Raw genomic sequence first — 15,079 nt, forward strand, 5'->3', positions numbered from 1 at the left:
GTCAAAAGATTGTGTGCACTGTGTCTTTTCAGGCCACAGTTGAACTCTCAGCATCATGTGGGTGAGACTTCACTCTTCTGATTGTACATATATAGGCTTAGTTTATATTAACTGATTCAGAGACACATCACTGTTTTCTTACTGTAAAAAAAGAAAAAAAAAGTGTGGTGAGGTGAAAATCTACCATATCTTTTTAGGTACAGGTTCAGGGAATGGTTACTATTTGCATGGTGAATTTTTGTCAATGTCTAAATTAACTATCACTTGTACTAGAGGGGGATAATGCAAAGATAAATAAAGATGCACCTCTTAGTGTGTATAATCTGCACAGCTGCACTGATCTCAGGGATGCTAATAAAATCATCATGGCTGGACTCACATCACATCACTGTAGCTGGGCTGATAAGAAACTACTGTTAACAATATCAGATCAGTCAGTGACCAACAGCAGAGAAGAGACACGCCTCTGATTCTGCTGCTTCTCGTTCCCACGCTCAGTCCTGCATTGGCATGGCTTGTAAGTTTTCTAAATAATTTTTTTATCCTTCAGCAAATTGTAACAAAAATAATTGAGTTTTCATGCAGCCAGTGGGGGACTGGGAATCAGGAAATGTAAACAAATCTGGTGGACGACTGGAGTGTGTTTGCTGTGTGTCCCTGCCTGGGGCTGGAGGTAGAAACACGGATGGGTAAAGTCAGTAACAGAGGGATGCTCTGTTACTGACTTTACTCATCCAGATGTGTGCAGACAGTATAGAGGATGTATTTATTATATACATTTATATTTGTTATACATACAAACAAATTCATAATACATAATAACTTTAATACAAGTGAATTATTCAGCTGCACCAGACTTTTTTGCTGATAAGAAAGGATTGTGTGTAATATAGAGGAGGCCATAAAATTGTGATCTCAAAGATGAGACTTTTTTTGATGAAATTATAGCAAGTGCATTCAAACCTCTAAGAGGAAATGCTTTAATGGTGTGTGGCGTTGTGTATGCCACCAGGCCTGAAACCAGAGACCTACTACTCTTATCACACTAAGACCAGAGAGGAGAAACACATGAGTTTGCCCCTTCAGAACTTCCAGGAGAGGTTTGTCAACCTGCACTTAAATCCCACTGATCAGAGACTTTACATAGACGATGGCTACTATGTGTCCTATAATATAAGGTTTGAAAGAGAATGAATCATTTCATTCTTGATCTGCTGTGTTGTGATTGATAGAAATGAGCTTTGCAGACTTTCTTGAACATTTTTATTTCTGGAATAAAATCAGAAGTGAGCATTTAGAGTGTAACTGTTCTGTTTTCTTTCATTTCATTCATTTGAGAATCAAAGCGTATAATTAAGCTCTCCCATTCTGTATTTTCGGGTGAGGTTGCAGCATCTGATACATCTTGCCCCCCTCCTCTCCTGATCTCCTGCCCCTAGCTGGAGCTCCCCCCCTGTAACCCAGCCCTCCCTTGGGGTGGGGACTACTCTCCTTTGTGCAGCGGCTGGAGCCAGGCTCCATCTGGTACTGAGCTCTAAGACCCAGTAGACTCTGTACAGGGTGATCCCTCCATTTATAAAGGATGAAAGACATTAAATAAAACCAGCAATTGATATTTTATTTATTTATTTTAAACTGATAATTTTTTCATGTGGGATTTCTCAACAGTAAACAATAACAACTCAGTCCTTATTTGAAGTAAAAGTCAGGGTGGAAAATAGCCTTCAGTCAGTGCGCACAAAAACACCACTGTCTCTTTAAACCGGCCAGCATCTGTCGGGATGAGAGGGGGTGGGAGCGAGCGCCCTGAGTGAAATGGTACCCTGAAGTGACATCATTCTCGACCAATCAGGAGCCTCGCCGGAGCTCTCTCCTCCTCTCCCGTTTCGGGAATGAGCTGCGCTGAGGTGGCTGAAGACGTGAGCTCCTGCTGCTGATGCTGCTGCTGGGGCGGAGGGGTCCAGGGCATGCTCGCCTCCCATCAGGTGCAGTGTGTGTATCTGTACATATTCGCCTTATTTTCTGTTGTATTGAAGCATTTATCTCGTAGCTATACGGTGGGTTGCTTATCCAGTGGGGGCTGTGTGTGGTGCATGCTGAAAGGATGGTGGATGGCAATGGGACGAGCCTGAAGATGGCTTTGTGTGTTTCATAACACTCCTGAGATGATGTCGCCTCCATGACTGTAACCAAAATGGGGTGTGTGTGTATTTCTGTGATATTTGTGTTTCACTCTGCAGCTACATTGAGGTGAAATAAACACAGTGTTTTACATTAATGGGAGATTTTCAGGGCTACATTAGCCTCCACTGCATGACTGCTCATACATTTTACTTCATGTGACACAGAATTATTGCATAACAGTTAAGATTTTGAACATTCTTGTCAGCTGAGAATTTATTTGGAAATAATCCATCTCATGTGATTTGTGTGGGTGGATGGATGTCTAAAATCACATCAGTGTTACAGACTGGCATACACAAATATGCTTATTGTTTCATATACAATGGGATTTATACAGTGCAAGTGGGCTGTTAACACCTTCTCCACTGTGTTCTTTCTGTTTCAATCATCCTGTGGGCATATATGACTATGTAATCACCCTTAGACACGCGACAAGGTGCCTCGGCGCTCTGAGTCACTTCTCTGTAATCTTTGATGTTTGCAGTCTGGTTTCTTTCCATTGATCAGAAATAGTAGACACACACTTGCACTCACTTCCTGTAGTGGCCTGGAGGTTAACCCTTTGTGTCCACTGCCTCAGATGATCATGCTGTGCTGCAAAGACCTGAGCTGTGGAGTCACTGGGGGCACGTGCACACTGAGCCCAGTGACAACAGACAGAGATGAATGCTGTTGTTGATAAGACGAGGAAGCAAAGGTGAGTCGCGAGCTCAACACTTCGCTGCTTGAGAGTCAAACAGCAACTGTACGACTCATTTACAGAAGCTGAAGATTCAGTTTCTTTTTCTACGTATATTTTCCAGTAAATACATACATACACCTGACCGTCATGTCTGAATTAAGTCTGGCTAAATCGCTAATATCTTTTTCCACAGTGCTCAGGCCAGTGGGACCCTGACAGGTCCAAAAACAAGGAAGCTATGGCAAAGAGAGATTACCTGGTGGAGGCAGCCAAGCAGATCCGGATGGCTCTGGACAGCGAGGTCAATGAGGACTACGAGGCAGCTTTCAGTTACTATAAGAACGGGGTGGACTTACTGCTGAATGGGGTTCAGCGTAAGTGGATGACATTACTTTTTTTTGTTTCAAACAATGACTATGTGTGACGCTGAATGGGGAATTGGAAGAGGCGTGCTTGCACAAGACATGTGATAGGAATATGTGGACCAGAATAAAAACAGGAAGTCACAAACCAAAGGTTGAACACAGATTTCCTCGCGTCTTTCCCCACAGTGTTAATAGTCAACCAGCTGTGTGTTACTGTGCTACTGTTTCTTATCCTAGGTCAAAGGCCAAAGGTTTAGTTGTGACAGGGTCTTGTCTTTTAGATGTATTCTGCTCTCACTGCTGGTGTCTGACACAGTGTAACTGTCTTAACAGTGGATCCTAACAAAGACCGCCGGGAGGCTGTGAAGAGGAAGACCACCCAGTATCTGAAGAGAGCTGAAGAGATCTTCATCACTCATCTGCAGGATAACTTAGGGAAGGGGAGCTCTCACTTGGGGGTAAGAATTTTACTACATTTTACTAACTCTCAAAGATTTGCTTTCAATGTGTGATGAGAATAATTTAAATAAAAGTTGGATTAAAGCATTTTTAGTGCTTTACAATTTCAGCATTTCTAGCTTGAACTCATCTGAGCACAAAGGAGCGCCTCCTGTGTTTCTTCATACATGATTAGTGCCTGTCAAGAGCCTTATTCATCATCTTGGTTGTAATGTGCTTCATTGTCCCAAAGCAAACATCCTCTGTGGCTCTCATCACCAGGGTTACAGCAGTCTGAGATTCCGTCCAATCAGACACTTGAGTTCACCTGTGGAGGATCTGGAGATGTGTAAGGTGGTTGGAGTGACGGACAAGGTAAGACAGACTTTATTTCTACATCAGTGAGTCAGTGATTCTTTTGGGCACTGACGCATTGGAAACTGTACATGAGCAACACTAACCACAAAAGCAAACTGTAGTAATGTGTCTTTTCATCCCAAAGGTCCTGATTGTCCAGAGTATGATCAATAAAGAGACATTTGTAGTAAAAGTGAGTATACAGTCTTCCATGGACACCACACAGGAGAAGTCCCGACCTGTAAATGATTGCACATTTAAATTAAACATACTGTAGGTCTGCTGGCAGACATCTGTCCACTCATAGTGGAGATGTTTGGGGGTTGTGTCATCTGGCAGCAATCCAGTGTTTTTGAATTCTGTGGCTGGCCAGTCGATGGGAGCTCTCCCCATCCTGTCTCCCCGAGTATCATCCAGCATTGATCTGCCTGAGAGCTCTCACCCTTTTAGCCAGCGCAACTACACCTCAAATTTCAGTCACCAGAGAGACGTGGTAAACAGAAAGACAGTAATCTCTTAAGGGAGCAATCCAAACAGCAGTGAATCCTGTTTTTTTTTTTTTTTTTACTATTTCAACCATACCCATAGTGATACACTATTTACTACAGTGATGCACACATTTTCTTTCTATTTCACTGAAAAAAGAAAAAAAAATCAATAATTGCATGGATGTTTTCTTACAGAGTCTGGTCAAGTCAAGCTGGGAGAGCAGGGACCAGCCAACCATAATTCCTCAGGGGGTGCCATACATGGTTAAGTTGCTAAGATATTACGTCAGCGAAGATGCTGTGTACCTACATCTCGAGCATGTCAAAGGTGAGCTGCTAACAGCTGTTGAGAAACTATTAGGCTGACAATAACAGACAATCAACCACTGAGTTTTTCCAACTTCTGTCCTCCTAGGTGGGAGGCTCTTCTCCAAGCTGCACAAGATAAAGAATGAGAAAGCCAGGGAACACCCAGAATGCTTGAGCTCTGGCCAGCGCAGCATCAAGCTGAAGACCAGCTACACCTCTCCCACAATCAGCACAGACTACCAGCACATCAACAGAGGAAGTGCGGCGGGGGTGATTCCCGAGAAGTTAAGCGATGAGAGCCCAGATACGGACTTCACCACTTCATGGGATGAGACTCAGCAGCGTCTGGAGAGCTGCGGGACTCACTCCTACATCGAGGAGACGGGCTGTCTGCAGAACACGCGCTCCGCAGCATCATTTTATACCAAGCTCGATCGTCTGAGTCTGCACTCTGGCCCGTCGAGGGCGCAGGTCAACACCCACATCCATCCACCAGCTCCTAGTTTGTGTTTGCACTCCAGTGAAACTCAGGAAAAGCCCGCTCTTCCCCTCTCTTGCACCCGTGTCAGTCACGCTCTAGACGTCATGTCAGAAATCCAGAGAAAGAAAGCTGGGATGGGACTGATCGAGTGCAGCTCAGAGTTTGAAGTGGCTTGGAAAGCTGCGGATCCAGCACACAACTGTGAAACACCAAACCCCTATGCAGTGACTGACAGCGATTTACACAGCACACTCGGACAAACTCCACCTCATACAAATCAGACCTCATCTCTAAAAGCAGGGTCGCCGAACAGTGAAAACAATGGTTTGAGTTCTTCCCCTGCCATTTTGCATCTTCCTCTCCATTGCCAAACCCAGATCCGTGGCAGGGCGTCATGGGAAACCAATGGCTCCAGTCAAGCACCCGTTTTAAGTGTTAACTCTGCAGACACGGCGATAGACTCAAAACAAGACAGCAGCAGTCCCACCATAGAGGAAAGGAACGGTATGGTAGTCATCAGGAGCACAGACAGAGCTGTGTTCTCCGACCACACAGACACAAAAATAACCTCAGACAGCTCCTGGCCGTCGTTGTCAGGAGTCCCTCTGTCCCTCTCAGGGGTGAAATACAAAGGGGAAACATGTTCCAGTAAAGGAAGGGAGGGAGTAGAGAAAACCTACGAACTGCTTAGTCCTAAAGAGAAGGTAGCACCTGGAAGAGTGGGCTGGTTCTCCTCTGTCCCTCCTGGAGCCGAACCCTACAGGAGGGGAGAGGATAAGGATGCTTTCTTCAAACCAGAAGAATCACAGGGGCCGGGGGATGACCAGATCATTGAGGTGGACGGCTGGTGCCACCTGCCTCGGTTTCCTCTCAAATCCCCCGGGCCGGCAGACAAGGCTATGCAGACATGCTGGGGGCTTCCCGAGGCGGAGGTGTGCGTCTGGGGGGCACAGATGCTGTTGGCCCTGGAGAGTCTGCATCAGCAAGGCATCCTCTGTCGGGATCTCAACCCTAGAAATGTTCTGCTCACCAGCAACGGTGAGTACGTCAAATAACTAGAAAAGACAGACTGAGGAAAAGAGAAATACATTTTACTTTAATGAAATGCAATGTTTTTTTCAGGGAAGGTGTGTTTGACATTTTTTGGCCAGTGGAGTGAGATTCAGTCAGAGATCAGCTCCAAAGCCATGGAACAGATGTACTGTGCTCCAGGTAAAACTATATATGATTCACTGTGAGCTTTTATCACTAGTTGTTCCTGAGTGTAACCTGCCACCTAGTGGTTAGATATTGCAGTTTGTCCACTTCATTCAGAGTAAGAGGTCAAGTGGTGCACATTAAATCAGAATACAGACATATTGAAAAAAATATTGTCAAGAAATGTACATGAATAAAACTGAACTCAGCTTTTTGTCTGTTGACAGAGATCGGTGGGGTTTCCAGAGTTACGGAGGCTTGTGATTGGTGGAGTCTTGGGGCTCTGTTGTTTGAACTTCTAACAGGAATGGTGAGCAAAACACGCTACATGTGTGAAGTCTGAACAGAGCGGTTATTCCTCCAAACTGTATGTTATGTTGAGTCGTGGCTTCTCACACACTGTTCACTTACTGTGTCTCCAGCCACTGTGGCAGCTCCACCCTGCAGGAATCCACTCTCACTCTCAGCTGCTCATCCCAGACCACCTGAGCGCTGCAGCTGCATCTCTGCTCACTGAGGTTAGATTCAAGGCCTCAAATACCCAGAAAGCAAACACACACACACACACACACACTGAATGATCTAATGTTAGTCTCTCCTCTCTCCATAATGCTACTCCACAGCTGCTTCAGTTCGATGCCGGCTATCGCTTGGGCTCTGGAGGAGGAGGTGTGAGTGACATCAAGTGCCATCCCTTCTTCAGTGGCATCTCCTGGAAAGCTCTGAGCTGCTAGCAGGCGCGGTCGCAGCACCTCTGATCCCTCTGCACTCGTCTGGAGGGAAAACGAACACTTTCTTGTATCCGAGCATCCCAATGTGGCCAAACTGGACGCAGAAGCAGATCCTGCTCTCCTTTGCATTTTGTGCTTCCCAAAGAAACAATAAAAACTGAACCATGAATAAAACTGGTCAACAGTGGATAAACTGATTTATTTCAACTTTTGAGACTCCAGAGTCCCACGGTGTTAGGTTTACACACCCTTTCAGCGGTTTAGAGTGCTTTACACACACATTTACATGTATGGGCAGATGCAAATGAGTCAATATTATCTCAGTGAAGAAAAAATAGACAGACAAATACATGTGGTTGAGTAATGCAGCTTTTATTGTTTAAAACTTTCATTTTCTTAAATAGTCCATCTTACGCAGCATAAAGAGATGGTATAAATTTTCAAGAGGATTTCTTTATTTCCAACATTTTAGAACGTAGTGTTTCTTGGTGTCTAGCCCAAAATGCGCTCATTGTTCTTCTCTCAACCAAAATAATGAAATTACACTATGCACTTTTTTTTCTAAGTTTGCCATTCCTCTCACAATAAGGTGGAATTATCTTTAGTTGTATGTAGAAAATGACATATGGCCCACATGAGTTATACATGAGAATATTTTCTTTTCTTTTTTTTTTGATCTAGAGACCAGCACCACAAACGCCCCAGAAACCCTCTGAAACTTATCCACAACAGCACCAGACCCCTTCATCAGTGCCAGCCTTACAAATGTCCATTACATAACCCCACTGTTCTCCAAAAACCATTATTTTCTAGTTAACCAATACAACAATACATCAACTGCAGTTACGGTAATGTTCATCAGGTGAGTACAGCCACTGTTTGTGTAGGGTGGTTTGTTTGGTTGGGCCTGGAGGAGTTCACAAGGGTTCACATATCAAGGAGCAGCACCCTGGGGTCCTCCACCACCGACTTGATCTTGCGTAGGAAAGTGACGGCCTCTCTTCCGTCAATCAGACGATGGTCGTATGTCAGGGCAACGTACATCATGGGACGGATCTCCACCTGAACACAAGAAAATCCCAGAGACCATATTTTCATACGATAAATAAAAGGTATAATAATTGAACTGATTCAATTTGATACACATCTAGTGAATTAGTCAATCGACAATAAATTAATCTACATTTTCTGCTTATATTTTATGTCACTGCAGACAAAATATCTTTGGTTCTTGTACTGATGGTCAGATATTACTATCTGCTCCAGAAATCACCAATATTTTTTTTTTCAATTGGCATTTTGTACAATAAATGATTGAAACTGTAACTGGCAGATTAATTGATAAGAAAAATGAAGCTGCAGCATCAATCTATTCCTCACATTTCTATATGATCCTGTATCAGTGAGTGTATACGGTATTTATCTAAACATAAAACTCCTTTATGTGTTCATCTTGCTCCAGCATTGTTAATGAGAATGTATCAATCAAACATTTTATGACTACTGTGGCTGATGTGGCTAGAAAACCTCACGCCAGTTATTAAATTAATTCAATTATTTTTGACCATTCGTTTTGTATTATGTGATTTTTGCACACCAGTATGTATTTGCATGTTTCACAACAAACCTTGCCACCGATTGCAACGGGCCTGTCAAAGATGCCGTGCATGCCTAAAATAGCAGACTGTGGTGGGTTGATGATGGGTGTGCCGAACATGGACCCAAACACGCCGCCGTTGCTGATGGTGAAGGTTCCCCCGTCCATGTCCTCAACAGCCAGCTCGTTCTTACGGGCCTAGAAACACGAATCCTCGATTACTACAAATCACATAAGGAAAACAACAGAAGAACATCTGGCAGAAAAAAGTGAACTAAAAAGAACAACTATGACAACGTAAGAATGTTAAATAATATGTAATTGTAAAAAATGTATCACCTTTTCTCCCAACAGATTGATGGCTTTCTCAATGTCCGTAAAATTCATTCCGTCTACGCTTCGGATTACAGGAACCACCAGACCCTGAGAGAGAAGTCACGTGACTGAATTTTCACATTAGAAACAAGTGAGCCATCAAGCACTTGCACTCAGAGTTATAATATAATCCACTTGTCCTACCTTTGGCGTGGCCACAGCCACACTGATGTCGACGTAGTCCCTGTACACAATCTCTTTGGTTGTATCATCAATTACTGGCAACAGAAAAAAAGAGCATTTAAATACTATGCACACAAAAACACATATACAGATTAAAACTGTTTATCATCATTTCATTTTCCACTATGATTAATTTCCTTTTCTCACGTACCATTTCTGTTGAAACCAACAAGACTATTTTAGATTTTTCAAAGCTAGCAGTACAGACCGACCCCGCTTCATTGTGGTATCTCTAAATAGGTCAGGGTGGTCTAAAAGCAGTAAATAAGTTAGTGCTGGTTTTGAGGTTTGGCAGTGAAAGAGACTGAAACTTAAATCTTGTTCTTTACCACACACACTTGCAGTGACTTGATACCAAACGTGCAAAGACACAGTATAACGGATACCACAGAGTGACGTCTTTCAGTCCATACCAGCATTGACAGCAGGCTGGTCAGACAGCGCATAGGCAGCAGCCTTCACAAATGCAGACATAAAGCCCAACTTGATGTTATGCTTTTTGAGGAAGGCATCTTTGTAAGTCTTCCTCATCTCTGTGATGTTGCTGCAAGCAAACAGAAAAAAAAATGCATACATAAGCTGAGACTTTAGTATTGATGGGAAAAGTCTATGTGATATTGAACTGTTGTAGGATTTTAACAGAATAAAATTTTAAAAAACACCAGGAATGATTAAGGGATTTGAACACACATTCATGTCAAACAAGAAAAAAAGTGCATATTTATGAATTGTTATTTAAAATGATTTGTTTTGGATGTCTGCTAAAGCTGTCACTCTGATTCACCAGCTATCTGCAGTTTTATAGTTTGTTGCTGTATGTACAACCAACAGGCTAATAATCTCCATATAAGTGAAAGTAATTACTAAGATAAAGAATATTGTAAAACTGTAACCATGTTATGAAAGACAGATGACATTAAATCTGACAAAACAACATGTATGCTTTTTGATGGCTATAAAAGAATGTTTTTGCAGATCACGGTGAATTAAAGCTATTGAAATTGCCCTGCTAATTGTTTCACCATTGCTCATTTTTCTCTTGTATCTCTCTTTTTAATTGTTTGTTTTCCTGTCTCTAACCCTGTTGAAGCTCTAGGATTTCTCCGCTAACATAATTAGCCCCTCCCAAGACACAGACTCTCCGAGAAAGGAGAGAAGAAGCGATAAAAATCTTCACTTTCTAGAGCCTGTAAATCTTGTTGGGCTGTCATAAAAGCCCATATCGGTTGAGGCAGCTCTTCCACTCAGAGCGCAGGTCTCTGCGGGCCCCTGCAGATGCTCTGGCCTCCTGCTCTGACTAGCTCCTTCGGCTCCAGATGAGCCCTAGCCTGGGAAGTCTTCCTCCAGACCGTCAATGTCAATCTAATTAGGATACATAGAAAACCCTGAATAGCCGAAAGCTGACACCACACATTTGCGGGGAAAAGAAATCCTCAAAGTGTCCTCTTCAGCACAGGGGCAAGTGCAGACAATAACATTTCCTTGTAAATTAATAAAACCTGTTTTAACAATTCTTATCTTCGTTTTAGATGGCATTACGACCAAATATTTACATTCCAGTGTTTAAGAGGGTATTGGGTTTCAAAAAGCTTTTCCTATTGGGCAGATTGCAATCTATAACCATTTGTGCTAGTGTTGTTGTTTGGGCTTTTAACACAGATATGCATACAGCGTGTATACTAGTGGCTCCCCTGCATTCATTCAGAAGCAGCGGACCGCTACTGCTACACAATAAGCTCCAACACAAATTTTACACACTCATTAATATTAATGGGCCACTAATGATTTTACTCGCATTGTGTTTGAGCACGACAACAACTGACGTTATCTTGGAATTGCTTTTAGTTATTGACGAGTTCATCAAATCCTCGCCACTGCTTTAGTGAATAGAACAGCGAGTAACAAGCCAGCGGCAGAAAAAGTGACAGTGAGGTGGTGAATGCAGTGGAGCAGAGGAAAAGGATGCAGGAAGCTGTCAATATGGCAGTTAATGTACAGTACGGGCTGAAGTGTGTTGGCTAATAAGAGGATGGGGTGTAGGAGGATAACGGGTGCGCTGTGTGCTAGCACAACATGTGTTGTGCTGTGCTGGTGCTGCATGAGAAAGCAAACTAGCGGACGTGTTTAGTCAGATTTGGTCTCTAAAATGTCTGAGGGCTTCATGATGTAGGTCAACCGATTTAGAATTTCCTACCTCATGTCGACCTCATTAAAAGTAGTCAACATAGCGCAGGTGTTTTGGGCTTCCTTCAGTCTCTGGGCAATTCGTAGTCTCATGCGGTTCATCTTAACCTAAAATAATAAAAATAAAAGATAGTCTCAGTAAACAACTCACAGCTCTTGCTCTACTAGACTAGTTACATTTTTTATTTTTTATTTTTTTTAAGATATGTGGTGATTTTACCCTGCTCTCTGTCCTGGCTCCTTTAGCTCCTCCCTCTGCTTGGGCCACTGGTGCAGCTGGAGCCGGGGTGGGTTTGATGGCCGAAACTACAGAAAAGGACGACAAGAGGCAGTTAACATCTCTAGATATCGGTTTAGTGGAACCGGTGGAGAAAGCCAAACAATGATTAATCATGGAAGCTCGGGGGTCAAGAGCACAGATGTCATGTAAAACAGTTCTCGCATGACACACAACACCGTCTGTCTGATGGCAACTAACCTGGTTTGGTGTCCATAGCATGTGCTGGCACAGGTGGCACAGGGGGCATAGTGGTGGGGATGGGGCCCACAGCTGAGGGGGGAGGAGGAGGAGGAGGGGCAGCAGAAGGTGGTGGAGGGGCAGCAGCAGCCGGGGCCTCAGCTTTTGGAGCTTCTGCAGCTTTGGGAGCACCGGCTAAAGACGAGGAGAGAGGAGAACAATTACAACAATGCTCGCTGACTTTAGAGTAGCATCTTAAGTTACACCGTTACATGTTAAATATTACACACCTCCTTTCCTAAGCTTGAAGAGAGGAGTTCCTCCCTCCACTTTGCCTCCATCTGGGACCAAAAGCTCCTCAATCACTCCAGAAGCTGGAGAGGGAACCTGCACTGACGTCTAAACAGCAGAGAAAACAATAATCACAAGTCAAAAACAGAAAGGAAGAGAAAAGTTCCAGTGTGGTTTGGCTGGTACCAAACTAATGAATACAGATACACCAACTGATTATCTCATTACAATGGCATTTGTGAACACTTCATGTGTGAGAAGCAGTAAAGGGCCAAATTGTGATAATTAGATGAGTGAGTCAGAGCATCTCCATAACTCCAGCACTTGTTTGTTTTTTCTGGTCTGCAGTGTGGGCAACTCTCTGTGGGGAAACCTTGGGTCCTGTTATTAATGTGAATGTTACTTTGACATGTAAAATCTACATAAGCATTGTTGGAGACCAGCTAAACTCCACAGAAATGGTATTTTCTAAGGGCACAGGGCTTTTTCAGCAAGACGATGCTCCCCTGCCAGACTGCAAAAATGGTTGAGGAATGATTTGAGGAACACAGCAACTTGTGGGAAACACTAAACGGAACTAAAATCACTACTTCAGCATTTGTTACAGTTTATATGCAACCATTGATGAAGTAAAGACTATAACACAGCTTAGTCTTTCATTCCCGTCGTTGTAGGGACTGGGTTTTCACTTGAGCAGGCAAAGCCCAACAATTACATACAATCAAACAAACATAGGACTTTTATAAAATTTCATTGAGTTTTACCTTATCAGTCTCAATTTCACACACCACCTCATCCTCTGAGACACTGTCTCCAACCGCTGTAAAGACAAATCATTTTTAGTATCTCGGTCGAGGTTGGTCTTATTGTGCCTAGTTTGTCTCTAGCAATAAAAGGAGTTACCTTTCTCCCACCTTACGTCCCCTTCTGTGACAGACTCCGCAAATGCAGGGGTCTTGACTGTGACAACTTCATCTCCTGGAGAACAAAGACAGGTTAAAATAAATGTATGCCTGCATTCATCAGCTGTTGTGTAGATAAGTGTAAAAATAAATGGCATTAAAGGTAAAACATACTGTAGGCTACAGACGTCCTGAAGTATTGGATTTGGAAGACGCTGGACCGGGGATCAGATTTTCTGAAGACCAGAGAATATGATATAGAATATAAATATAATATAAAAGGTTATTGCATCGTTATTGAAATGTCACACTATTTATGTTTAATGATTTAAATGAGACAAATCAAACTGCTCATTGTTAGATAGTGTCAGTGGATATTTAGTACTTACACACTGTTGTTGAAAGTGATAGAAGGGGTAGCTGATAGAGCTGATGAAGGAAGGACAAGAGATGACTGTAAATAAGTGTTTGTTTTGCAGCAGCAGGATTTTCCCTAAGCAAAGATTGGGACAAAAAATTTCATGTCTGAGCAGTAAACACACATACCTGCAGTGGCCCGACGAGCTAACACATTATTTCCCTGTGAAAAGATAGAGGCAGGTATTAGAGAGTGCCCTGAACCTTTTCAGAGTGAATCTGAGCACCAATCATATCATGTGTGCAGAAAAGTGCCTTAGATAACAGGGACGTCAAAATAAACTGACAAGGCAGTGCTGTCGGTCAAAGGTCACTTCTGCTACTATGACCTTTGACATAATCAATAAAATGATCTGGCACAAAAACGAACTTGTGAGGTTTTGCATGAAAACTAAACCTGAATATGAGCCACATGTCTTTCTCGTGCAGCTGACTTGACACCTGCATTAGGCTACAGCTTCTTGTCATAGTCAACACCTCGATACTAGGACTTCAATGTTTGACTTTGCTAACTTTGCTATTAAACTATTCCAGGGAGTTATAATCTAAATAATATAAAAAATAAACAAAGCACTATCAAATTAGCTGATCTGGTTGTGGGTTTCTCTCATAAATCACAATATGACCTCAGCCTGACAGCTACAGGCACCTTGCTAACCTGCCCCCATACAAGTAGCTCAGTGCGGCTAACATGTTCTTGCTAGCTACCTGAATATTAATAGATAAGTTTTCAGTTAAGTTTAGATTAACACGGGCCGGGGGTCTTCCTGATGAGGTTAATCGGCTTAAACATTGCTGTCAAACACTGAGACCACCCCAGCACAGAGGGCACAGCTTTTAACTTTAATAAGAGGCTGCAGCAAAGACTTGTGAGGGGAAGTGTCAGACTGTCCTTGGCTCACAATGTTACGGCCTGCAGCGGCCTGCAGCGGGGCCGGGCTAACGCTAGCGCTGCTACCTGGCTCCGACCGAGACTCGAGCCCGGACCGCCGGCGGCCGCGGACGGCGAAGGGTCGGACCAGCGACCGTTTCGTCTGCTTGTTGCCTACCTGGCGGATGGCAGAGAGGGAACGGCCGAAATTCCTGGTGAGACACCGGGAATGGGATAACATGGTGGTGGCTGTGTGACAGCAGCCCTGTCAGCGGCGGAAGGGAAACTCCGGTCACACCGACAAGCTAGGCAGCGGCACGCGCAACTACCGAGGAAGTGCTGTGGAACAAACCAAGTGCTCCGAGTGGAGGGGGGTGAGGCTGGGGGAGACAGCACTGTGGTGTGGTCCCCCTCTGTCCTCCTGCGAGTACTCGGAGTAGGTCACTAGCTACTACTGACCCCTGAGAAGACACGCAGACACATTCAGCCACTTTCACATATACGGCAGTTTACAACATAAACACACAGAATAGAATAGAATAGAATAGAATAGAATAGAATAGAATAGAA

At 43.5% G+C, this 15,079-nt stretch overlaps 2 protein-coding genes across 2 annotated transcripts; one reads left to right on the plus strand and one right to left on the minus strand.

Moving 5' to 3' along the window:
• Positions 1–3,104: 3,104 nt before the first annotated feature.
• rps6kl1 (ribosomal protein S6 kinase-like 1) lies at positions 3,105–7,235 on the plus strand (the record flags this gene model as incomplete). Its single annotated transcript, XM_083997600.1, has 10 exons — positions 3,105–3,240; positions 3,565–3,689; positions 3,952–4,044; positions 4,172–4,219; positions 4,710–4,842; positions 4,930–6,342; positions 6,427–6,516; positions 6,729–6,811; positions 6,924–7,019; positions 7,125–7,235. The coding sequence occupies 10 exons, from the start codon at positions 3,105–3,107 to the stop codon at positions 7,233–7,235; spliced, it is 2,328 nt and encodes a 775-aa protein (XP_083853726.1).
• Positions 7,236–7,583: 348 nt separating this feature from the next.
• dlst (dihydrolipoamide S-succinyltransferase) lies at positions 7,584–14,859 on the minus strand. The gene is made up of 15 exons (XM_083997671.1): positions 14,688–14,859; positions 13,768–13,801; positions 13,611–13,650; positions 13,396–13,457; positions 13,223–13,297; positions 13,084–13,139; positions 12,319–12,427; positions 12,050–12,223; positions 11,792–11,877; positions 11,582–11,679; positions 9,801–9,931; positions 9,349–9,422; positions 9,169–9,252; positions 8,860–9,027; positions 7,584–8,294 (listed from the first exon to the last, which is right to left on the minus strand). The coding sequence occupies exons 1-15, from the start codon at positions 14,748–14,750 to the stop codon at positions 8,160–8,162; spliced, it is 1,389 nt and encodes a 462-aa protein (XP_083853797.1). The 5' UTR covers positions 14,751–14,859; the 3' UTR covers positions 7,584–8,159.
• Between the last annotated feature and the right edge of the window lie 220 nt (positions 14,860–15,079).

The sequence above is a fragment of the Trachurus trachurus genome (genome assembly GCF_905171665.1).
Source record: "Trachurus trachurus genome assembly, chromosome: 22".
NCBI classification, from domain to species: Eukaryota; Metazoa; Chordata; class Actinopteri; order Carangiformes; family Carangidae; genus Trachurus; species Trachurus trachurus.

Excerpts from the sequence above, each read along its gene's own strand:
- dlst (XM_083997671.1), bottom strand. The coding sequence starts at position 14,750 with ATGTTATCCCATTCCCGGTGTCTCACCAGGAATTTCGGCCGTTCCCTC. Across the intron at positions 9,253-9,348 it reads TGGCTGTGGCCACGCCAAAG|GGTCTGGTGGTTCCTGTAAT; the intron begins GTAGGACAAGTG and ends CTTCTCTCTCAG. Across the intron at positions 9,028-9,168 it reads TCAATCTGTTGGGAGAAAAG|GCCCGTAAGAACGAGCTGGC; the intron begins GTGATACATTTT and ends TCGTGTTTCTAG.